We start from the raw sequence: 26,325 nt of genomic DNA on the forward strand, positions 1-26,325 counted from the left end.
AAAAAAAAATGGGAAATAAAATATATTATTATTATTATTAAAGTTCATCCGTCTGCAACGACCCCGCTGACGCCCAGTCGCCCAGTGCCCAGAGTCCACGTGTGACATAAGTGAAACTTATTGCTCATTATATTATTAGGTGTAGGAAACATAATTCTCTTTGACAGAGGTCGCAGATAAAAAATAGTATGCAAGTATGCGAGCGCTAAATAATGCTATTGCGCAAGTATGAAAGTGTCCTAGTATGCAAGTTTGCTGCGTCATTTCTACCTCTCCCCTGCCGTTTTATCCTTTACCCGTTTCCCCACCACGTACATAACTATTCCCCTCATGCGATCGTAATTTTTGTAACGCTCGAAAATCGAAACATTCCCCCCTCCCTTCAGCAAAGAAGTTTCACTTTAAAATTTCTGAGTCTAGAGTTGGTTTGATAATTCGTGATGGAGCACTAAATCAAAGGCGTGCTCAAAATTTGGAACTACGATCCGGAAAATAAGTTGAAATAATCTGTACTGATAACAACGGATGCAGTGTACTCAAGTATCAACCACAATATTTACGCGAAGAGATTGCAAATGAGTCACGGGCAAAACCTGGATGTTTTCAATTGACGTAGGCCATCAAAACATTTAGCATGAACCGGTCTACCGTGTTTCGTGTGTCCGCCCTGCCTTGGTGGGCCTGTGTCGCATAGGGTCTTCATCGCCAGGCGACTTCCGACATCGATCCGCGGCATCGCTTTGGAATAAGAGAAACGTCAGATGCATAGAACATGTACTACGGTCGTATGGTGCGACTGTATGCGGATTACAACTTCGTCTACGTGTGTGGTTAGGAATGTCGCCTGGATGTTCGCACAGTCCCGGACGGTTGTCGGGATGAAACCAGAGAGTCGACGTGTTGCCGCGGGACGCGATGGTGCACGTTGTCTATACGTGGTGCGAGTGAGAAGTAACCTAGCGGCGGTCCGTGCAGGGCCGAAGGTGAACCTGGAGTCGAGGGCGAAGACTTCAGTTGGTGGACCGCCAGCCAATAAGGGCGCCTCATCGCAGGCGCCCTGGCTGAGCCACACTCCAGACACGAAACTGTTGCAAAACGGGGACGCAGCACAACGCCGAAATGTCAAATTGACCACAACGCCGACAGCAAGAAAACTGCTGTGTACCACAACGCCGAAATACACTAACGCCGAAAAATGTCATTGCAGGACTGCCACAAAGGTTAGGTTAGACTAGGTTAGGTTAGACTAGGTTAGGTTAGACTAGGTTAGATTAGACTAGGTTAGGTTAGACTAGGTTAGGTTAGACTAGGTTAGGTTAGACTAGGTTAGGTTAGACTAGGTTAGGTTAGACTGGTTAGGTTAGACTGGTTAGGTTAGGCTAGGTTAAGTTAGGCTAGGATAGGCTAGGTTAAGTTAGGCTAGGATAGGCTAGGTTAAGTAAGGTTAGGTTATATTACGTTAGGTAAGGTTAGGTTTGATTGTGGTATTTCGGCGTTAAGGTACATTTAAGAAACGCACACAAATTCATTCGGTTGTTATTTTGGCGTTGTGGTACACAGCAGTTTTCTAGCTGTCGGCGTTGTGGTCAATTTTGACAATCGGCGTTATGGTATTTCGGCGTTGTGGTAACGACCCTTGCAAAAAACAGAAAAACTGTCGAAACTGCACCACGCTGATTCATGACGTAGCAGTGTAACGGTTTCCCAGTCACATATAACTAATTTGTAGTTCAGAATAAACCACGCGATTTAAAAAAAAACTATTCAAGATATCTGATATGTCAGTTTACGAAAAGCAATTAAAAGTACGTTGAGGGTGGAATTGAGCAATTCTGTTTCTGTATTTTCAGGAGAGTGAAATTGCCAGAAACGCGTGTTTTCAGAATAATAATAATAATAATGAAAGAGATCCTCGAAAGCACTCAAGGGACTTGCATCACACCTTTATCTTCATTTTCCCGCAATATAATGTCCTGGTTACTGCCGCATGAAACGACGATAAGACTGCGCGCCAGCTGAGAGGCTAGAAGCACCAGCGAGGGTCGCGCTAACACACAGGCACCCCTGAACGGGCGCTGAGATGACCAGAGCGGACCAGACCAGACCAGACCAGACCAGACCAGACCAGACCAGACCAGACCAGACCAGACCAGACCAGACCAGACCAGACCCGGTGGTCCTGCGTCGAGCACCGGCCACGCCGTGTCTCGGCTCTGGCCGTGCGGTCGGCGCTTCACGTGGTCCCGAGGCGCGTGCCGCAGTCACGCAGCCGGGTCACCGGGAAGGTTGTTTGCCAAGAGTTGGCAATAAACTGTGCGCTGGTTGCGGCAACATTGTTTTATGGCACGACGGAAATAAGTCTGTTCGAAGAACATCATCGTCATGCTCAGTCTGTGATGCTGTATATAGTTAACGCTCATCATTGACTCTGTAACACCAAAGAGATAATACGTATACCTTGGAGACAAGCGTATCATGAAGAACACACATTGGCCTACTCCATAAGAGATGTGTACAATATAGAAACTGGAATTGTAACAATAGAGAAACATTTGAAATCCGCTACATAAGTGGAAAACCCCTTAATTATTAAATTAAAAAGGAAATTTACGAATAACTATGCTTATAATTACTAAAAAGGCGCTTATATCGAAACAAGTTTAGCTCTAACGAAAACGGTGAAAATTTTTCCTGTTTTGGGAATCTAAGTATGTCACTGGGATATCTTTTGATGATAGGTATTTTGAATTTTGTACTTATGTCCTTTCGAAAATCTTTGTTTTTATTTTTTAAATATGCTTACATCTTTGAAGTTTATAATTTTATTAAAAAAAATTGTGGTATTTCTATATTTTACGTATATAATATATGTTTGTATGCCCGAAAATTTTTTTTGGCAGATTTGATTCGTAATGGTTTGGTTTTAACAGATTAACAGTTTAATATTGTTTCATGTGTGCGTCAATAGGCGGAGTATAAGCTAAATTAAATAGAATGTGTCATTCATTGTCAGTTGAAATTTCTTCGTAATTATGCATACATATAAGGTGCTTGATTCAAATAATATTCAATTACATATGCAACCGCGACAAAATATGAATTTCTTTTGAATGAAAAAAAAGAAAGGAAAATTACAATGCAGTGTTAAAATACGCCATAATTTTTATGGTTGTAATGATATTTTGGTCGCTCTTTGCATTTTGAATAGTGAATGATTGAAAACATACCTTCATACCCAATAACTGATAACGTAAACCATCAGAATAACCGGTTATTCAATTTGAACCATAACTGGTATTTGGAAAATAACCATTTCGCTCATTCGTAGCTGCTATCTGCGTTTGATGGTGGCAAGCAACGTTTACAATTATTCAGGCAGCGAATTTTAGCGGCGGGCGTAGAAAGTACACGTGTAATCCGCATCCAGGAACTTTGGTATTTGAAGTGCGACTATTTTATTTATCGGTTTATTTAACTCGCTTTATCATTATTTTTTTAAAAAAATTCTATCTTAAATTTCGTGCCCGAGTTTCATATTACGAGTTTATTTGCAACAAGAACAACACGAGAATACACACGATAAGTATCCTCGTTCCGGGGTTACATGTTTACGCATCACTAGCGATTACTGAAAGACTCGATCACTTTTTTTTTTAATAGGAAATCTCTCTATATAGGTTTGATACACTCGTACTATTTTATTTTAAATGCCATGGGTATTTTTAAAAATACGTCTACTAACTTTAAAATGTTTGTCGCTGAAGCTCTTTGATTTTTTTGTAGATGTATTCCACTTTTTATTTATTTATTTTAATTGACCTGTTTAAGAAATAGGTTTTGAGGATTTGAGGATACTTAAATTTTTTTTTTTTTCCCCCGACAGAACGCAAATGTTTATCGGGCCGTGCTCGCTCCAGTGCGCATCAGTGCTCTTCAGTGGTTCGCCCGGATGTTGAGCATTCATAACTGTACTGTGATAACACGTGCACCGAGATTATACCAGTGAAACAACAGCGCTGGGTGGCTGGCTATCAGCAGTTAGCTATCTGATGACGATATGTCCTTACTGTTTACTGAAACCACAGGATAGCGGGACATCGCGAAAGCGTCGGCATTTAAAAGCGCACATCCGTGAGACGGCACAGAGATATTATACTTTGTGAGCATGTCGGTAGTTAACTAACCGGGGGGGGGGGGGGGGGGGGGGGAGGAGGAGGGTTAACCCCACGCGCACAACTCCCAGGCCGCACCGGAAAATTTCCGCGAGCCCCCCCCCCCCCCCCCCCTCTCCTAGCGAATCCTACAAGTTTGCGCCGCTACACTTAACTTATAAATGAATAAACCATATTTACAGCGGAATCTGAATTTGTAGCCAGGACAATCAATTGATCAACAATTACCATTGTCTGAAATGAATAATCACTATTGGTACTTTTGTTTTAGCGAAGTACGTCGGGCTTGAAGTGTTTTATTACGATGGTAATGATATGGAAATGTTTAGAAGCATGTGTCTTTCATGCCAAATTAGGAAGCACCATGTGGAAATAAAAATGCGCTCTTTGAAATGATGCCTAAATAAGGGAGTCGTACATTGTTTGCTCGAGCTGTGTTGATGTCGCCGCCTGAGTTGAGTGGGGGTCTGGTCCAACACGTGTTTCAGGATAACGCGCGCAGCGGAATCTTCTTTACGGCCAAAGTTGGGGAACGAAATTAGGCGTCCCCCTCCCTCCTCGTCGCGGGCATAAATCTGAACCAACAGCCGTAAACCACAATGAAGTCAGTTAGCCGTAATAACGCTCAGCTTGGGTAAAAAAAAGTGGCCATAACTTTCAATTGCTCAGTCGGAAGATTTACAAGTGTGGAGTAGAGCGTGCTTTTGGTTCTCTCTCGTGTGTGTCGAGTGCACGGCATAGGAAGTTATTTCAACTATGCCAAGTGATGTTATTTTCGGTTTTATTATAAATGAGTCTTCTGAAATGGATAAAATAACTGTAATAACTTGTGTAATCTGTGTGCACAATTTTTTTTGTACTTATTTGCTTAATGTTTTGGGAAACTAGTAACCGTGGTAATTTTTTTACTTGATTTCAGCTTCTGTGACCTATGTAGGTAAAGCGTAAGCCAAAGTCGTGAAATGTATTCACTGTTGAAGCCGTTTTCCATATATTTTGGCAGCTATAGATTCAGTGGTGCCAAGCGTTACGAATTTTCCGTAATTATTACTTATTTTAGACGTCGAGTTACGGAATCATAGAGTATTATTTTTTACGGAAGCAGAGAAACTCATTCACACGTTTGAAATATCTCGCTCGAGCAGCTCATGTTGCTAACGTAAAATGAAGAACTTTAAATAAATATAAATCCTGAAACTTTCTTTAGCTTTTTAAAACTTATGTAGTTTTTGAACTAATTAAATATTAATTAATTAGTTACTGTAGCGGAGTGAGAATTAATTGCTTGTAAACTTAATACTGCGTTTTTTACGCGTGTTTTAGTGCGTACATAAACGTTTTAAAATAAATGTGTGCAATAACTAATAAAGAAAACCACGCGATTCGTCGGTCGGACGCCAGGCCGCTCCAGAAAGTTGGTGTCAGCTGTGCTGACCCAGCCGTGAGTGGAGGCGGGGGAAGTTACAAAACAGCGAGGAAGCTGACTGCATGCAGGGCGTATCTGCCATTCGGCAAGGTAGTGAATGGCCTTGTTGAGCTGGTTACTGGTCAGCTTATGTACACACAGGTACAAATATAAGTGTTTTTTTGTCAAACTTGTTCGGAAAATCTTTAAGGGGCTGTAGTAGTATCTTAAAATTATTTTTCTGTTGTCATTATTTTCAATTAATTTATAATATAACTACCTAATTGTTTATGAAATGTTTAATGAATTTAATAAGCGTTTATTTAATAAACCTGAAGGCCAATTTATGTTTCACCCTTCTTTTTTTTTAGATACCATTCATAAAAAATACTAAAAAAAATAGTTTTCACGTAATTGTAGAAATCTGAGTTTTCGATTTTTTTTTTGTTATGGAAAACCGAACATGAGTGGAAAACTTGTTTCGTTTTCAAAATTGTTCCGAGAGAAGCATATCCGAGAGGTGTGGATGTCTGGTCGTTAGGGGCCGAAGTACAAACCAACATGTTCTGACGGGCGCGGCCCCCTGGCACGTGTCGGGCTGCGTTCCGTTACCGCCTCAGTGCGCACGAAGCGACACTAGGCGACAGCACAGTTGCCAGGCTTCCGCGGCCGTTGTATGTGTTGCTGCGTTTGTTGCTTCGCTTCGCTTCGGTTCTGAAGGACCTTTCTTTCCCTGGAATGTGATCCAGGCGTCCTCTCGGTTCGTGGTTGTGTATTTACGATAAACACTGTTATACTAGTAGACTTTTTGATTTGTTTATCTTTCACGAAGTTAATAAAGAAAAAATATGTAGCATTCTTTTCGCGTAATTAGCTGGCAAAGTTACATTTGATACATTTTTTGGGCGGACAAATAATGAGAGTTAAACGGATTACAGTATTGAAACTTTAGTTTGGAGGCAATGCTAATGGTTACTTCATGGTATATTTATAACTATTTATAAAAAAAGTTAATTTATTTTACTTATCTGTCAAATAACACACACATGTAAGAATTTGAAATGATTAGGTAAAAACTACATTTTCTGAAAGACATTAAAATCGTATCATGAATTGTAGCCTGTAAAAAAATGTACCTGCTATTTATTTGATATCCTTATTTTTACTTCTTAAAAACGTTTAAAATGTAAATTTAACAGTTATAAAAAGGTTAAAAAAATTATTACTTCCATTTTGTGTGTAAAGCCACTTAAAATGTCTAAAGGTTTAACAGCGTTGGAAGTAAATATAACATAACTAGTTAGTTATCAGGCGCCTAAGTCGCCCGTTGACAAATGATGAACAAAAATTAATTTAATATACACGAAATATTTATTAAAAATCCAATTAATTAAAATAATGTGAAAATGAATATTAGTTTAGATACATATGAAATGATAAAAAAAAAAATTGGTTGTCTGTAAAGTTGGTTTACGGACGATAGTTTAACGTGACGTCATAAAAAAACATTGTTGAAATGATTGCATACTTTTATGAATAAAATTGAATAATTTTTATTGAATTATCACTATTTCGTATGGATACAAAGGAGTGAAATGAAATCTACAATTTAATTGATAAATTTACTTTTATTTGCACTCATTAATTCATATATGTTTATTACTTTAACGAAGAGATTATTTTAACTATAACTTTTATACATATTTGCTATTTAACTTCAAGATCGTCGAGAATGTTTTACGCTTTTTCGCAATTACAAATTTAACGTCGAAGTTTGTTCGTCGTGAAATTAAACGTAGAATTTAATGAAAATGCCTTTTCAGTTAATAAAATAAGTATTAGTAAGTTTAAGAAAGATTTCGGCTGTAATCTCCAACCCAGACGCTCGTGGTGCGCTGGGGCCGAGATTAAAATTCGTCGAGATTATTTTACGGTTTTATGTCTTCCAGTGATAAAAATAATATGCAATTGTGGCCCCGGGCACGAAATTTTATTTATAATTCATTAATAATAACGCCCCTCGCGATAAACAAAGGAAAATATGTATTAACGAGTGCCTGGTTGCTGCGGAAGCGGTAAACGCGCGATTCGTTCGGTTCGCATCCGTCCCCGTAGATGGAGGCACCGTAAGGGAATAATATTATTTAATTTTTATAATACGATTTTATATCAAATACGCATCCCAAATACACCAAACTTATTTATAATGTGTTACAATATTTTTTAAAACATTGTGCAAAAGATCCCGGGTGTAATTTGAATTATTATGTGTAACTGTAAAACACCATTGTTCGTACGAAAACGTATTTGAAAATTCAACATTTCTTTTAAATAACTGTACCGATTGTGCTGAAAATCGGTGGACGATCGTTAAATTACATAATATTAATAATTCAAACAACGAAAACATGATTGAAAAGTTAAATCGATGGTTGTTCCAATCTAGTGGAAGAGAGATAGATGCGGCGCAAGCTTACAATGAGCGTAACGGGACACATCGTAGTGGGACAATGTGCGTTACGGGACACTTTTACGTGCGTCAGCCGGCGTTCATCGATTTATTAGACGTTGTCACGTCAAAAAATACTTGAAAAAAAATTGTATTTAATGAAGAACCTCTTGAAAAACTACATGGTTTGTTATTTGTCTGTGGTCATTCTATAATATTCCTTGCTGTGGATTCGATTCAACATACACCAGGATGGCAGCCATGTTGGCAGTGCGATTGGTATGAAGGTGCTCAATTGCAGAGAGTTCGCAACAACATTAGCATGCTAAACTTCATATGTGTCTTAACAACTATTCGCGATCATTTTAATCCTATCATTAGCGCTGGAAAACTGCCACAAATAGTGGTTGGTAGATACATATTTGTAAGTGGAGGCCAACCACTTGAATTATATTGGACAGATATACGCGGCCAAAACTTGGCGCTAAGCCATGGCTCGATACCATATCACTGAAAAATTCTGAAACTGTCGGCCACGGCAGAATATGACGCGATGTCTCCATGGATATTATATTTGCGTCCCGGACTCGGCAGCAATGCTAGGAGGAACAAGTTACCAAAGAGCAATGAATATGTTACACTGTAAGCGCATTAAAAGAGAATTTATACAGTAGTGTTACAGAGTCAATGAGTCAGTGATGAGAGTATTTATCTTATATCTTTAAACGAGCAATTCTTGTGTGTGTGTGTCTATATATATATATATATATATATATATATATATATATATATATCAGAATCTCGGAAACGGCTCCAATTATTTTCATGAAATTTAGTGTTCAGAAAATATTAATTAATTTTACCTGACATTTCAAAATTCTCAAAATTTTTATGATCTTGACAGCCAAGAAACATGAAATGAGTTTTTGTGATAGAAATGCAAACCATTTGTTGAAGTAGCCAGTGGCATTGCAGTTAATCCTAAAAAGTTTCAGTTCTGCAATAAATTAAATTCTCCTTATTTGTACAACCCAAAAAGGTTAAAAATGTAAATTTGGCAGCTAATTATGCAAAAAGTATGCAACTATATATATTTTTCATTTCGTGAAAGTTAAAAGATTGAAAATGTTTAAAAGTTGATCAGTGATTAATATAAATCTAAAATCATGACCTTGAACGGGACATACACCCTTAAAGCTTTTATTTATCGAAACATATTTTCTCCTGATTTTGACAATGTTTCCATTAACTGCCACAGAGCTCAGCCGGCCTCTTCCTGCTACGACGCATTTGCCCGGATGGTTCGCAGATGGCATCTCCCTCTGCTGGCTTCCGCCCAAAGTTCCGTGGACGTCTTCGCGCGTGTATTTTGGCCCGAGAGTCTGTGCCACTACCGCAGAGTTTACGTGCGTCGCGGCTCTTGTGTGTGATTCACGTGCGATCAATGAATAGTTGCGATGCCACGTAAACCAGCTCTGATGTTTGATTTTATGTGTTTCAATAAGTTGTTTATAACTGGCGCAGAATTTCGCGGCCATTGTCTGGATTTGTGTCAAAGTCGTTGTGTCGCCAACTTCCACGCGACTGCAGCATACACTGTTAGAAATTACTGTAAATTTATGGACTTTTTTTTTAAACGAAGTTTGTAACTCAAATAATGAAGATTTCTTCGTAATTTAAATGAGTTAATCTTCGTAAAAAAAAAAACAACGCCGTATTTCGACTTTCGAGTTGTGTGTTTCGTTCTTTAGTAGACTTAAACAGTTTTTCAGTAATTTGTTAATATACCACTATTTTTTTTTGATTCAGTTGTGGCCAGCCTAGACAAGCGCCGCAGCTGTGGTTGGTACTATGGATGATACTATCCTTCTCGAGAACCACTTATTATTATTATTATTTTTACCGCCCGGAGCCTACTTTACTAAGTTCGTTCAAGGAAACGCCGCACTTGAAATGCTCAGAAAAAAAATCTGTTAGTTTGTGTTACGTGTTGTTAAGAGTAATATTTTCAAAAAAATAAATCTTGAGATAATGTTTTTGGAATAAAAAAAATGATGTTTTTAAAATGGTTCGTACTTGTCGGGCTCCGTTTGACTCGCAGTGAGGAACGACGTGTTTCTCCGGCGCACAGCGAGGAGTCGAGGAGTCACGTTCGCGAGGCAAACAAGCGGAGTCGTGGGCCGCCCCCGCAAACACTTGCCGCGGTGCTGGCACTGTGTCGCTGGCTCGGGTTACGTCAGTCCGTCCGCGCGCTGCTTCGGGTGGTGGGTGTCCGCGTGTTGCAAACGACCCGTAAGCGTGGTCCCGTGGCGTAACCGAGATGTGCATGCGTGGACGGGTCTCGTTGCAGCGCGGCGTGTCAGAACTTGACAACGGGCTCGATCCCTCATTTGTCGGTCTTTCGCCTTCATCTCAACGGAAGTCACGTTTTCGACGAAAGAACCAGCGTGGACGGGTGGCGTGTCGTTCTTCTTCATTTTTCGGGCCAATTAAACACAGAAAAAAAAAAAAAAAAATCGAATTCCGTCGCTCTTTTCAACACAAGCTATGAGTTGGTAGCCTTTATCAGCGTGAGATGTAATCTGCAAGATAAATGTATTAACCTATGGCGGATCCTGAACTAGTTACATGCCTACGTGTATTACCTGGTAGGCTGTAAGTACATCTTCATTTGGATACTAAGTACCTGGACGAACGAGCTTTGCTCGATAATTTTTTTTTGGGCTAAAACCATCCATACCGGCTGGGTAAAATAATGGGTAAGTAAATGGCTCGACTCGCTTATCAACATTATTTAAAGAGACAATGTTGTTATTGCGCTGGTGAACAATCATTTCATTTTCTTGAAAGCTTTGATCAGCATTTAGTGTAAAAACTGCACGAACCTCATTACACTACGGTATATTAAACCTTCTGCGATCAGCTTGATCTGGAAGTCTAAATAAAAGCTTTACGTATGGTGGGGGTAACCCTTGGGCAGAAGTTAACCGATTCATTTCGTCCTATACTTCTCGCATCATTATATATCCCTGTACGTAACGATTTTGCGCTCAAATGATGAACTCCAATAACTTCATCATTGAGGTAGTCATTCCATAATTAAGTGGATGGTTAACTCTTTCATTAACGGCTTCATTAGGGTCTAAAAAGTATAGTTGCCCGTACAGTGGCCGTTCAAAGACACCATCATCATTTTGCGTCGGGTGAGCTGTCATATTCATTTTATGATATACTTGTCCGCCAACAAGAAAACTATAAATTCCATGGCTATTTATTGTTCTGTCATAATCTACATTGAAGGATGCTAGAGCTAAAGATGCGTTTATCTTTCTTATTGTTTTATGAAATTCTTCCGAATGTGGGTGACGGTTTAAAAAGAAACGTACTAATTCATGTGAAAATTTTGGTTGCTCCATTAAAATTAGTCCATGCAAACAGTCGTCAAAAGAATTTCTATTTATACGATTAGAAACGCGTTCCTCAGGGAAATGAAATGCACCATAAAGGATACACACAATTTCAAATGGTCCAAAGGCATGATATTGCACAGCTGCAGTAACGGCACATTTATAAGTAGGTAAATAATTATTAAGTTCTAAAGCCCTACGGCGTCTTCCGTCTCGACGTCTTTGTTCTTCTAATCGGTATTCTCATTGTTCATTTTCATTAGCTACACGTTGTGCCGCACGCTGCCGCAAATCTTGCAGACGTCGCATCGTTGTTCGTCATTTTCAGCGGCCACACGTTGTGACGCACGCTCTCGTGAAACATCTAAATCATAAGACCTTTCTGCTCGTATAATGTTAGTCAAGTTGTGCAAGCATCTTACTTTAGCAGCACGTGTGGGACGAGTGGAAACATGATTATTTTCATGAAGGTTTTCTTGAAATGAGTCTTCACTGTGTGAAGTTTGAGAAACCTGACCAGTTTGATGACGATGTTCTTCATGGTGTTCTTGAGACGAGTTGCGGCTTCGTGAAGTTAGATTGTTTATAAGCGTTTTTTTCAAAGATCGTTTAGACATTTTTAAGTGTACACATGAGTTAAAAAGACACAAATAATATAAGTAAACAATTGATTTTCTTGGTCTAACCTCAAACCAAACACTCATTGGCTTAGTGTTGCTTAACAACGCCATCTACTGGAGTAGTTTTAGTGTTGTGTCGTTAAAGAAGTTAGTTGCTCCCAATTAAAAAAAATGGTATTATTACTCGCCAATAAATGTCAGGAAGAGTAATTTATTTTTAAGTTGATTATCGATAAAGATTATTATTGAAAACACGGATAAAACGACATTTTCTAAAAAAAATCCTAGCTACTAAAATTCATGAAAATCGTTGGAGCCGATTCCGAGATTCAGATATATGTATACAAGAATTATTGAAAACACGGATAAAACGACATTTTCTAATAATGAATCTTAGCTTGATCGATTTATCGCCCCAGAAACCCCCTGCATAATAAATTTCATGAAAATCGTTGAAGCCGTTTTCGAGATTCAGATATATATATATACAAGAATGATTGAAAACACGGATAAAACGACATTTTCTAATAATGTATCCTAGCTAGATCGATTTATCGCCCCCGAAACCCCATGCATACTAAATTTCATGAAAATCGTTGGAGCCGTTTCTGAGATTAAGATTATATATATACAATAATTGCTGGTTTAAAGATATAAGCTTATGATTACAGATTAGCTTCGACTTGTCGCTTGTCTAATGCGTACACCAATTTATGTTGAAACCAATCGTAATTTCAAGGCACTTAAATAGTAATGAAGACTTATTCTAACCAGAGATGGCGGAAACGCTGTCGAGTGTCGAGTGATATGTGTTGCCTGTTAGCATACGCAGGTAGGGCTGCATCCAAATGTCAACATGTAGCAATTTAGTAAAGGCATCCCAAGATTTGGGGATTCGTTTCGGCAACAATTTAATAGCGTACGATACCTGTCAGCCTATTAATATTTTTATGCATAAAGTTCTTAGTTCTCGGTATACGGTATTTGGTAGAAATAATTTCGTATAAATGGAACGGAAGTCGATGAAAAAATGCAGCAACATAAACCCGTATATGGTCAATTTCGTAAAAAAAAATTATGCTACATACCAAACTTATTATGATAGTAAAACTACCCTGAAATATATTTGGTAAAGTAAAATAATAAAAAAAGTTATCTCTAGTTTTAAAATACGTTAGAATAATGGCATTACAGGGTTGATAATACATAGTCTCCTCCCCAAACTCCAATTTCCTGATAGATTTGTGTTAGAACGTGCGCTTTTTAACCTAAAGGGCCGGGGTTTCAAATCTCCCAACTAGGAATTTTTTTATACTTGTTCTGTAACATAATAATAATGTTTTTAACTATAAGTATAGTTTGAGATACATTTTACATATTTAACATTGACTAAAACTGTGTTCGGTCTTAATGCATAAATTTGACGTCCATGACGCCGTGGTCAAAGAGGCCGAAACGTTGACACACTCGCTCATTTCAGCAACGTCGCTCTCGGGATGAGATGCAAATATAAAATATTTAAATATTTCTACTTGGGAAGTCCGTCGCGTCCGCATTTATGTCGCGCTGACGTCACGATTGTGTGGAACGTGATTGGCTAGAGAAAATTCGCGGCTATCGCATCGCGTCCTGGCGCCATTGTGACTGCAGCATAGTGCGCGGAAGACGAGAGAGCAGGCCGGAAGGTTGGTTGGGGGGGGGGGGGGGGGTAGGGAGGGGGGAAGCTGTCGCAACGCGCACTGCTGTATAAATAGCGAGTCGCACTTTGCAGTCAACAACACGCCCTGGCGGCCACTGGAGGAACTCCCGCCATGCCAAGGTTTACTAACCCCTTGCGTATCTTCAAAAAAGCACAACAAATAATTTCACCCATGGTTTAAAATTTTCATAATTTTTGTTATGAAACAGAAGTTATAGGAAACGTACCTCAGATATTAAATGTAAAGATATAAATGGCCGCGAGAGCCTGCAGAAAAATATCTTGTGTATTAGCTTGCAGTTTGTTTAACTTTTCGTGAACTCTGGAGAAAAGGAGAACGTAAAAAAATAGAGGCAACATTTTCATAAGGTAGGTATCGAAGAAGTTTTATAAAGATGTTAAATACTAATAATGCAATATTATTTCTGCGTGGGGCCTCAGGTGCTGTGGCGAGGCCATTGAGCGGATATCGAGCGTGTGAAACGTGGCGGACGTTGCGGTAGGCCGCGGGTCCGCAGGCTGTCAGCACGTGCCGCCTCGGAACAGCGCGCGAGCGGATATCGACGGATCCGTTTCCGATCCTGCGGTTGGAGGTGATGGACAGGCATGTCGAGCCGAACACTGTAAGGTACACTGACCCTCCACGTAAGCCAACACTGACAGCTTCAAGATGCGTGGAAGATTGTGGTGAAAACCTGGCGTTGTCAAGTCAGTACGATAGATGGCAGACGGCATGCCCAGTGTCAACAGTATATCTGTTTAATCCCTGGGTTCAGGACTGTTTTTTTTTTTTGGTAGTGTTCGTTTCACATTCATACCACGGAAGACAGAGGCAAACCACTTCGGAATCACCATGCCTCGGTAAGCATAGGAACGTCACGGCTGTAATCATAGTACACACAACACCCAGAGTGGGTAAGACGACTCTTCGTAATACAGATGTGAAGGGAAAATAAACCTCTAACGCTTCAAATTTATCTTTTAAAATATAAATCGATCGTATTTAACACGAGATATTGTAACGTACAATGTATTTGTAGTCGCACCTCTTGCCGCTGTGTTCGGTGTAGAGCTGTCGGATATGTGTGTGATACGTGCGGCTATCTGCAGCCCGGCAGTGCAATCAGAACGGAAGCCGGGTGGACTGGACGTGTGAGCCCACACAGGCTGAGCGTATATACCTGCGGCGACACTGCAGTACTGCCGTCCTGCCGTCTTCACCAGTGTCTCTAGTGACCTCGACCCCATCATTCATTCCACCCCTCACCCCCTCACGACAAACACCGAGTCCAGCTTCGCCAGTGACACGACACACTCTGAAATCCCGTCAAAGTTTAACAAAATAAAAATGAATTTACGTTTGTGTCGCGTTTCGCCCAGATGCTGAGAATTTATAATTTGGAATCCGGACGATAAATTTCACATAGAAAACAGGAATTGAAATGACCACTATCCTAAATGAATTTTCGTATTCCCACTCACCTACAAGAACAACTTCCCCTATAAATAAATATCAGTAATTTTTTGTCTCCACGTGAAAAGTATCGCCTCAAAATTTGAATGACAGTGACTATGTATGGTTCTCCTTACCATCCACATTTTAACTAAACAAAGAAGTAGAACATGTAAAGAAATGAAATATTGGCTAATTCTGAAATCTCTGTATTATATTTATTTTGTTATTATTTTGAATACTTTATATGCAAATGTTTTTTCTTCATCGCGATAAACAGAATGTGTATTGGCTGCAGGTATGGCACAATAATTTTAGTAAAATCCAGATCAGCGTATTATGTGTGTTTTAAATAATATTTACCCTCAAAAAGATTCAAGAATCGAAGCAATGCATGCTTTAAATTGAAAAAAAAAAAAAGGTCCTTTCGAAAAAAATATAAAATGAAATCCTAAATATGTATTTTAGTTTTATTGTTTCTTTTTGTTTCTGTGTACTTTTTAAAATTATTTAATAGATGGAGTAACACATTACTATAAAACTGTTGGTTATTTCTTACAGTCTAGTATTTAGCGTAAACTTAATTACGTGTGTTTTATTGCATTCGTAAATATGATTAATGATGAATGAACCTGGAGGTTAGCATCACTGCTTGTATGTGTTACAGAACTGCTCAATTACCTTTAATTGCTAATATATGAGGAGCTCTGGAACATAGTGGTTAAATAAAAAAAAGAACACCAAGTTAGATTCATATTTTAAGTGTGAAACGTTCAAAACTATTATTTGGTATGCCAAATACAATTTTGCGAAATTCTTGACTTACACCCCTCTGTTCCGGAGTCCGTCATTTCTCAATTCGGAAGTATTCATCATGTTCTGATGCTCGCAGAACACAACGTGGCCTTGTGTATCCACTGTAACAAGCTTCAATGAGTAGATCTAAACTACTGGTTTTGGGACAGCTTCATTTGTGTAGGTTTCGCCCGCCGCACTGCCGGCAAGGAATGCTGTGTGTATAAACTTCGTCGCTAGCGCCTCGCAGCGGCGTGTGTAGCAACTAGGCACTCGAGAGGCGGCAATAAAGCTTCGCAGTTATTCACTATAGGTTTGTTCCCCTGACCGCGGCCATTTTAAGGAACTATTTCTTCTCTATACCTGTGTTTTGTGAATTTGTTTTAGTAGAATGAGTTAACCATGCATTGGTGTTCATTTATCCACTTACACCGGCAAAAACATATGATATATGTCCACTAGGTGTATACCTCGTTAAATAATCGTTGTTAACATAATTCATCTCATTACCTCTGAACATTTAATTATCGATGTATGATTACAGTCTAGCTTATGTAGAGTTGTGAAGTGGCGCGGTCTGTAACGAATATAACACACAAAAATTATTAGAAAGACCGATATCTGCGTTTATGTTACGCAAATGCGGCGAGAGTATGTATAAAATGCTTTTTGTCACTGAGAAAATGTTTATATGCGAGAATGGACAGTGTCTGCAATATTTTTTTTATCGTTACTTAACCCATAAATTAAGTTATTAAATGGTACTATTATGTGGGGAAATTACCATACAATCATAGTATCTCACCTACATTTTTTGTTTAGGAAAAGTCAAATGCATAGGAATGTATCATATTTGTATATGGTCAGTTTCCCATACAAGTATATATTTTTCTAACTTCCATTACATGTTTAGAAACTTTTACCAATTACGTTAATGTATAAAAAAAGAAATGCCCGCATTTCCGAATCGTCCAACGACGCACTCAGTCTGTGCTACCTTCCATTCGATGAGATAAGTGTGTTTTTTCCTGGCATTTTATTGGATAACTTGGCGGTGCATGAAGCTGTTCGTGACAGCTGTTTGCACGTTAGACGCCACCTCGCTGCGCTGACAGCTGACTGCTGACAGTTGACAGCTTACCTCTCCTGAAAGAACTTTAATGTCTAGAGGGCGTCGACTAGGGGAAGCTTTTTTCGAAGGTCAGTCGGTAGAGCGATAATTACACTTTTGAGAATATATATTTATTAGAATTAATTAAATAATTCAGTTTACAGAATTGGCTGCCCTAACAATACAGAACACTACATACGTCAACAAAACATTTGTTTGTACCTACGTGGTAAAATACACAATCGCACATATATAGATTTATATCAAACAAACATTCTGTCGTTGAAAAGATTTGGTTTACTCAAACAAAATGCAAAATGGTTTCGTTTACTCAAATTTATATTTTGTCAGGTGTACAAATTTATTTTTCCCACATAAAATTTGGTTTGGACACCAGAGTATTTTGTTACTGCAAGTGAATGTTTGTTTTGCCGTACTCTAAAAATTTTTGTCAATCAGCCTTCTTCTCCATGCCTCTTCTTTGTTGTGTAATATCCATCCTTTCTTTGCAATATTAGATGAGGCGTCATTGTCAAGCGTAGAAACGTTGCTTGCATTGGAGGAGAGGAGTTCTGTTTGGACCAGAGAAAAGAGAAAGTACATCTTCACACAGATGACGTTTGGTGACGGTAGGAATGCTACAGTTAATCTAGCCTTGTGTTTGCTTCCAATCGTCGCCTGTACGGGCACTGAGCATGGAAGCTCGTGTCGCGAGTGGGCGAGGTGCGTGGTGATCCGGGTTATCCGTATATCCGTATGTGTTGTAAATATATTTCGGACGGTCAAGCGGTTTAGTTAATTTTTTTTTTTTTAAACTGTGAATTGACCACTTATATTGAAAACTGAATTGTGAAGGTGTTCTCTGGGGGAAAGGAGAGAGCGTACTCGGGTTCACTCAGTTATGTTTTCAGGCCGTGTAATACAGCCGTTCTCGGAGAGAAGAGTTTCCTGTTTGCTCGCAGATAAAGCCACGCGACTGTGTCGTCACGCCGCGACTGTAAATTACTAATTGTTTGCCACACTAATTCCTGTTGTTTATGGCAGCGCTGCCGCCCGGTTAGCTGCAGAGACCGAGCTGTGGAGTCGCTCTGCGCCCAGAGGGCTTCTCTACCCTACAAGCGAGGCATACTTCACTCTTACACGTCGAGTCAGCTGCTGAGGCAGTTTCCCTGTACATTCATTCTGATAGCGCACTGTGGTCACTAACGTATGTATTTAATACAATTACTTGGACATACGCCATTGCAGTTTTGCACTGTTTGTCACGGGAAAAATTCATAATCGCAACGTCCATTACACCTGTTTAGGTTCACCGTTCTGTTTGTGTGTTTGGCATCAGCTGTTTAGGCTTGTTTTCTGTAGTTTTATGTTTTCATTTTTCGTTTTGTATTTATTAATTTTTCCCATGAAAAACTATGTCCAAGAAATTGCACTAAATTAAAATTCATAGCATGATTCATTTAAATAACATCACTAATGTAGTCACCATATTTTCACTAAACATACAAGGTAACGCAAGCAATCGTAATTATAAACATTTACGTGACATTCAAAGGCCGTTAGTGATGATATTAGATAAAAAAAAATGAAACTTAAAGTGCAAGAGCGCTGTCGCGATAAAACTACAGCAGAACGTATTAAGAATAATAAATATTGTAATAAAATTAAGTAACATGGCTGTGAGAGCGAGCCTTAGAGCATGCGGTTAGCACGTCATTCTTACGAGCGCGACGTTCCAGCCTGTGTCGGCACAGAAGTAAACAATAATTGAAAGATCGTCTACTCTCAACGTAAGAATTTTTCCTGGATAAAATGTTAAAAAGAAACTCGTAGAAACTGTAATGTTTCCACATGCAATTTATAGCAAACTCATACCCATGGATATAAACGTATATATACACATATATATATATATATATAAGTACATTACGGAGATTGCAATATTATTGCTTTTGCTTAAATTTAAATTTAAAATTTCACACTAAATATTTATTCTTGTAAACGGAACTGTTTATTTATAAATTTGTACATTCATATGTAAGCAACTGTATCGCCACAAACAAGTGTTTGCAGTAATATCGGGTTTGAATTATTACCCGGGGATTAATGCTTTGTGTTGTCCCATTACCTCCAATAGTTAAAGTTATTTGTAAACCGTTCTCTGAATAGCTTTCCAGTACTAACTACTCGCATTAATAATCACAACTAAACAAAATAAAATCCAATCGTTGAATATTCGATAAACTGTTCCATGTTGTGCTTGTATGAAACATCAATGAACATTTGGAATTATGTGCCAGTTTACGTAAACGTGACAAGAAATATTCAGTATCGTTTCCAAAAACGTATTTAATACATAAAAAAAAACCATGGCAATGTGTTGTACATATTTGCAACAAACTTTCTTGGAAACTGGTTTCCAAAGGAATCTTTAGTAAAAGTATAAAAAACAATATTTTCTGCGCAAGAACACATGCTAATTATTGCTCCGTTTAGAAAATACCTAAGCGTAAGGAAATTTTGTTTTCGCTGCCACACGATATTTCATTAGCTACTCGACTTAAAAAACCTGAAAACTTGGTTTATTAATTTAAAAACGCGCACAACTGTAGTACCAAATGCCCTCTGCTGATATCACATCAATCCCGGCTTGCATAATGCAGTCATAACCCTTCACCGTGTCTGTTACAAGGTGCCCGCCGCTGTTAAACACCTCTTTAAATTTCCATTTAAAAATTCTGTCAGAAAACTTTCCACTACAGCACACACATCGACCTTGAAATTATTACCCCACTCTCAATTATCTATAAATCAATAAATTACTTTTAAACCATTTGATTGTTTAAGGAACTGTATGTGTTATTATAGGACTTTGTATTTTACTTAGTTATTTTAAATTTTTAGTTAGTAATTATCATACTGTGGTTAAATGGAAGAGAATGCGAATACCCCCGTTTCGCCACATAAAATTAATCCATAAATAAACAAATAAACAAAGACCTTGACTCTCTATGTTGGTCCCCTGAATCTAAGATGAATGCTATTTTATCACAATAATTTTTACGGGGTATAATACCCTACCATATTGAACTTTAAAAATTGGCATCAACTGAAATAATCATTGATTTTTCCCGGCTTGCACACTGGAGCTTGTTCAGTAGTATCAGAAAATACATCGTGAACATGTTTGGAACAATTTATCTATGCCGCGTGTTAGTAAAGGATGGCATTACTAAAATATTAACAGGAAACATTTTAAAACACATATTATATGTATTTGTATATTTGATTTTGCTTAGTCTGTAAATACTACCTACAAACAAACGTTAACCTAATTGAGCTGATTCAACATAATTAAAAAAGTAAAAAAAATATATATTCAGTGGCGAGATTTGAACCTAGCTCCTTTATGTTACCAAGCGCGCGCTCTACCACTGTGCTACTAAGACTCGTGAGGGTTCAGATTGAGAATAAGAGTTATAATTATTGTAATGACAATTTATTAGGTATTTTAAAACTTATGATTACTTTTTACTGTGAATATTTTGGTTTGCTAAATGTATTCCATAGCAGTTTTACTATCAGAAAGTTTCATTTGGCACACCGATACGTTTGGTATGTGCCCTTGTGTGTACGAAAGTGACTGTATACGGGTTTGTGTTGCTACACGTGTGTCCGCCATCTTTGTGTCACATTGCCGTTCATCGACTTCCGTTCCATTTTCACGAAATTACCACTACCAAATGCAGTATACCGAGAGCTAACATGTCTAAACATAAAACAAAATATTTATGGAGTTTTTTGGTTCCTGTTTTCCCTATTTCTATGACTACAAGGCTTGCTTCTGGCATGACATATAATATAGAAATCTGGGGAAACTCTGTGGGAATTGAAACAATTCTAAAATTACAAAAAAGAGCTATTCGTAAATGACACATGACAAAATGTCAGCTCACTGTAAACAAAAATTCAGAAAACTTAAAATCTTAACAGTCATAAACGAGTATATACTAAGAATACTATTATTCATACATAAGGAGAAACGCTATTTACAAAAATATCTAGATATTCATTTATACAACACAAGAAACTCCAATAAATTGAGGATAACAGGTCATAATACCAGTCAGTATGAAAAGGGCACAAATTACATAGGCATATAAATTTACAACTTATTGCCACAAAATGTCACAAATATAACCAATTTACCTATATTCAAAAGAACAAAAACAAGTTCTGTTAGAACATCCTTCCTACTCTCTGATAGAATTCTTTGACCTAATAACAGATAAGAAAAGTAAACTCTGGTAAATTTTATTTAAATACATCACAAAACGAGAAAAATATTGAGTTTTGTAAACTAACTCTTCACTCTGAGGTTTATACTTCAGTTTATACAATATCTTGTGTACCCATGTTCTTTTTTATGTACCCATGTTTTTTCCCTTACTTTTGAAATGTAAAAGTGCTGTGTAATTTCTAGTTTTTGTGGTTGTACAGTTTGTTTGTATATATGTATATATTTGTATTAATTGACTTGTTCTATATCCCGGAGTACTTATGGGATCTACAGAACAAAAATTGAATAAATAAATAAATAAATAAATAAATGAATAAACAACAAAAGAGTAACTCCAAGGCTTCACATGTGTCGCTTGGTGGACATAAAGGCCATGATTTTTTTTATACGTAGAGCACCTGGTCGATCGAGCTTCGCTCAACGTATTATTATTATTATTATATATATATTTTTTGTAAAATCGTGGTGTTTCAGGCAAGACACTTATTTAGATAAACTTGAAAAGCAAAACGTTACCTGAATATAAATTTTCATCCCATTCGTGAGAGCCGTTTTCGAGGTACGAGAAACTATTATTTTTAATTTTATTTATAAAAATTGTTTTTATGTATGTATTTATGTATACGAGCAATTAAAAGTTGAATGTTTTATGCAGTGTACGGAATAGGTAGAGTTTACCTATAACGCTACCTATTGCAATCACTGGATATGGCATATATATTACATAGTATATAGACTATATGTTATATATGAATATTTTACAATCCTCACTATACTTCATACCTACCTACATAAGATTTGTAGTCGGATAAATAAAAAAAAATCACGTGTGTTCATAGTTCAACATTTTATTTTAAATAATCAGTTATATTATGTTTTTTATTCATTTTAACTTCACAGTTATCATTAATTGTAAGTTTTTGAACTTAACCTAATACTTCCTTCCATGCTATGTTGCGGTTATGTTGAGGATTTTCATTTGGGAAGATTTTAATGTACTTGGTCTCTTTACTCGGGACAATGCCACATACAACATGCCATGCATAAAAACTGATTGTCTTAAGTACAACAAATTTAAAAGTTTGACCTTCAGTGTTGTGTACTGTAATGGCAATCTTATTGGAAAGTTTCGTTTCATGGTACATCCCAGTTGACCTTTTGATTAGTCAAGAGTGATTCTGTGTATATGCTGAAAGACAAAGAAAGTCATTTTTGAGTAGGTGTACTATTAATTATGTTATAATTTAGTGTAAATATCCAAAACTTTAATCAAAAACCTTTGACTTAAACAATTTTTTTATGATACGAACTATTTCAGTAAAAAAAATAGTGTGTGTGTATGTATGTATTTATTTGTATGTATGTGGGGGTGTGGTGGTTTGTTTGAATTAAAAAAATATATATAACTTCCTTACAATAAAATTTTTCAAATTTATTTTAAATCATTTAAGCCTTGGCCCAAAGCTAATTTTTATACGCTTACATATCAGTCAAAGTGGAAAAAAAAAGTGTTGGAAGGTCAAAATATTCACTAGTACCTTAGTAGGCGTAGTATGAATAATTGTTCTAAGCCATTTTTTTTTATGTTGGATGCATGGAGTTAAAAACATTCGAAACATTTTCGCTGCATGGAATATGAAAAAAGGTTTTATTGATCATTTTGGAATAATGGAGAACATATAGGATACGTTCTTTAAATTATTCATGCAATGGGGAATTTTTATTTAATGTAGTTTTTGGACATGAGGTAATTTCAGTTTTTCACTGTTTGTCATTCCGAAAAAAAAAATGTGAAGATAAAAAATTTACATAAAACAAGACGAATCAGCATATGTTGAACAAACTGAACCAACAATAAAAATAAATCAGTACTATGGACAACACAACAAGACAGCATGGCGAACACAAAAGATTTCCAATGACAACAGTTGCGACGTTTCGGGAACTGTCATCTGTGTGCATCAGACACAAACAAACATATTTTTTATATTTATTTTTGTTTTTCGGAATGTTTCCATGACAAACAGTGAAAAAATGCAATGGCGTATGTCTAAAAAACCAATAAATAAACATATTGGATGTTAAATACATTTATGTTTAAAAAATGTTCCAGAATTTTATAGAAGTTTCCAGAACATGTCTAGACTAAGCAGGTACTTCAAAATCTATCTACACCTGAGACTGTGTCTAAAGGGAATTTATCTAATGTCTAGAATTAATACCCGGTATCTTACATATTATGTCATCTCATTACAAAATTGAATTGACATTTTAATCCAATAGGGGTGGAATTTTGTAACTACCTAAATCCTATTTGTTTATCCAGTTTACGGGTATCTCTGTCTAAATAATTTTTATCGAGATCAGTTTAGTAATAAAGACACGATTGGTTAAAAAAACACATAATCATCCAAACCTTTACATTTAAATACAATTGTATACTTTCCTTCATATTATGCAATACTGCAAGAGATTCATATTTCAAGTTGATTTGAGCAGTATCAGTCTTTGGATCGCTACGTAGGCCGCTATAACTGTTTGTAATGGTTATGTGGGCTATTGAGTTGCAGAGAAAAGTATTCCATTCTGTAACTGGCAGGGAAAAAATACACATGTTCTTTTGTTTTCTGTTACAGATTAGCTCAACTTTCTAAGATGTTTTTTCCCCCTAACCCATTTAGGAATTCTTGACTTGTGCCTAGGAATAAACGTTTCCCATGTACCTTACTGTGGTGTTAATACCATTGGATAAATACGAGATGTATACCGATACTTTTTGAAAAACTAATCTTTATTTTGACTTTACTTGCTAAAATGAATAATTTAAAAATTATACTCTTTCCAAATAATTGCTTACACTTATAAAAGGTTTTTGATATGCTGTGCATTTTTGGAGTCTTACAAAAAAGCATTAAAAAAATTAACTTAAAAAAATTTAATCCAAAACAACAAAATAAAATACTGCACATGTTTTGTAAGTGAAGCACAGTTTATTTAGTTATGTATCTGCGTATCAGTTAGTTTGTTTTTGCTCGTCTTGCTAACATAGTTTCTGTTTGTTTGCAGGTGAGTGTGCGCGGGGGAACGGCCGGGTTCTGCGCAGATTCGTGCCAGTGAGTCTCGCCCCCAGTTGCTTGTTATCGGTGATAAGGAACTCATTCAGCACGCAGCGTTATCTCTCGTATTGTGTGGCAGAAGCGGCGAACTTGCAATTAGTATTGAAGTTCGCCGCCGCCAGAGCCGCTAGTTCCGTGCGCGCAGCCAGTTCCGCTAGTTCCGTGCGCGCAGCCAGTTCCGCTAGTTCCGTGCGCGCAGCCAGTTCAAGTAGGAGGGTTCGGTATGTACGGGGACAGGGATCCGCGGCGGCCATCTTGGATCACTTTGTTTCTGGACACCATCTTGGAATCCAAGGCCGACTCCAGAACACTGCATTTTTAGTTACGGTGGTATTACTTTCGAATGTGGTATTATTACATTCTGAATGTTATGCTTTCCGTTACGGGGCATCATAATATTAATTTCGTTTGCTTAGTAAAACAGCCACCATGTATTTGTATCATCATGGTAGATATATGTTGCTGTAGCTGAAAGTACAATTTTCGGTTGTGGGGCACTCGATTCTAAGATAATGCCCAGAAATGAAGTAGTCAAAAATAGCCGTTGAGGTCAAAGGAAAAGGCCATCCTATTTGGCCGACAGAAATGACGTAATCCAATTTTTAACAGCCGATATTTATGTAATCCAAGATGGTCGCTCGAAATGTTTTCTAAGACGGCCGCCGGAAATTACTTAATACAAGATACCGGCTGGAACTTATGTAATCCAAGATGGCCGCTGGAAATAATGTAATCTATGATGCCTACCGGAAATTACGTAATCCAATATGGCCGCTTGGGATCCCTGGATCATATATACCAAACCTACATATTAGTGCATTTGCCTAGAGTGATTCCTGGTACACATATTCTGATATCACAGTTCATTGCTTTACTTCTGGGCCACATGGCTCTTTAAGTGGAAATCACTCTTAGATTTCAGTACAGTTTAAATGGTTTATACTGTTGCCTGATTGATACTGCAGTGCATGCTAATATTATTACTTATTATTTTGTATACAATCGTTAATTATAATAAGTATTAGTATTTTTACTTTACTACTTTTATTGATTTTTCTTAAACCATAAAGTAGTGTCTATTTACAGTATTATAACAGTTGTCATTCTGAAAAAAATTTAATTCCTACTAAAAACCCCAGTATTATTATTTCACAGGAGAAAATATTTGTAGTAGTTGATCACTATTTATAGCAATATTAAATTGCACGCTATTCTCCAACAAAGCCAAAAATTTTAATATTAAATTATATAAAACAGTGTTGACAAAAATAATTTAATCGAAGATGTCTTCTTTCTGCTATGTCTCCTCAGAAGTAAAAACAATATTATCAGATTATTCTCTGATAAAAAAAAAGTACTTCATATCATTCCAAATTTCCCTTAAAAAATACGTTTCAGATATATTAAAAAAAAAAATTAATTACAGTATAAAGTTGTGTATAAAACGTTTGTAGTGTACGGCGTATATCTGGCAACATATCAGACCGAACCAATGATAGAAATCAGGGAGTAAAATGTAGCCCCAAACGACCAGGTGTTGTCCCGTCGCTTCTGTGAGGGTGACCGCCTGCCTGTCGGCTATCAGCTGACAAGGTGACCCGCTTATCTGCGTCGTGTCGCGAGCTGATAGCGCGATGGCGAGGCGCCGACATGGCTTCAGCACCCCCAACCCCCCTCCCTCTTTACACGGCGCCCCATGTGTCTGCTTGCAGGATCCTGGAATAACCCGGCAGGCTCCTTTGGGGCGAACTCGCCGCTTAATGTTCCCAAGCGCGACGAAGTCCGTGTAAAGATTCTC

General features: G+C 37.5%; 1 protein-coding gene across 1 annotated transcript in view; it reads left to right on the plus strand.

The window, feature by feature from the left end:
• LOC134541813 (cytoplasmic polyadenylation element-binding protein 2) overlaps window positions 1–26,325 on the plus strand; it is a 178,627-nt gene that overhangs the window by 21,567 nt on the left and 130,735 nt on the right. Inside the window, exons 2-3 of the mRNA XM_063385506.1 lie at window positions 14,256–14,397; window positions 24,478–24,524. Coding sequence (XP_063241576.1) covers window positions 14,256–14,397; window positions 24,478–24,524 — 189 coding nt within the window. The remainder of the gene's footprint in view (window positions 1–14,255; window positions 14,398–24,477; window positions 24,525–26,325) is intronic.

This window comes from Bacillus rossius, assembly GCF_032445375.1.
Source record: "Bacillus rossius redtenbacheri isolate Brsri chromosome 4 unlocalized genomic scaffold, Brsri_v3 Brsri_v3_scf4_2, whole genome shotgun sequence".
Classification (NCBI taxonomy): Eukaryota; Metazoa; Arthropoda; class Insecta; order Phasmatodea; family Bacillidae; genus Bacillus; species Bacillus rossius.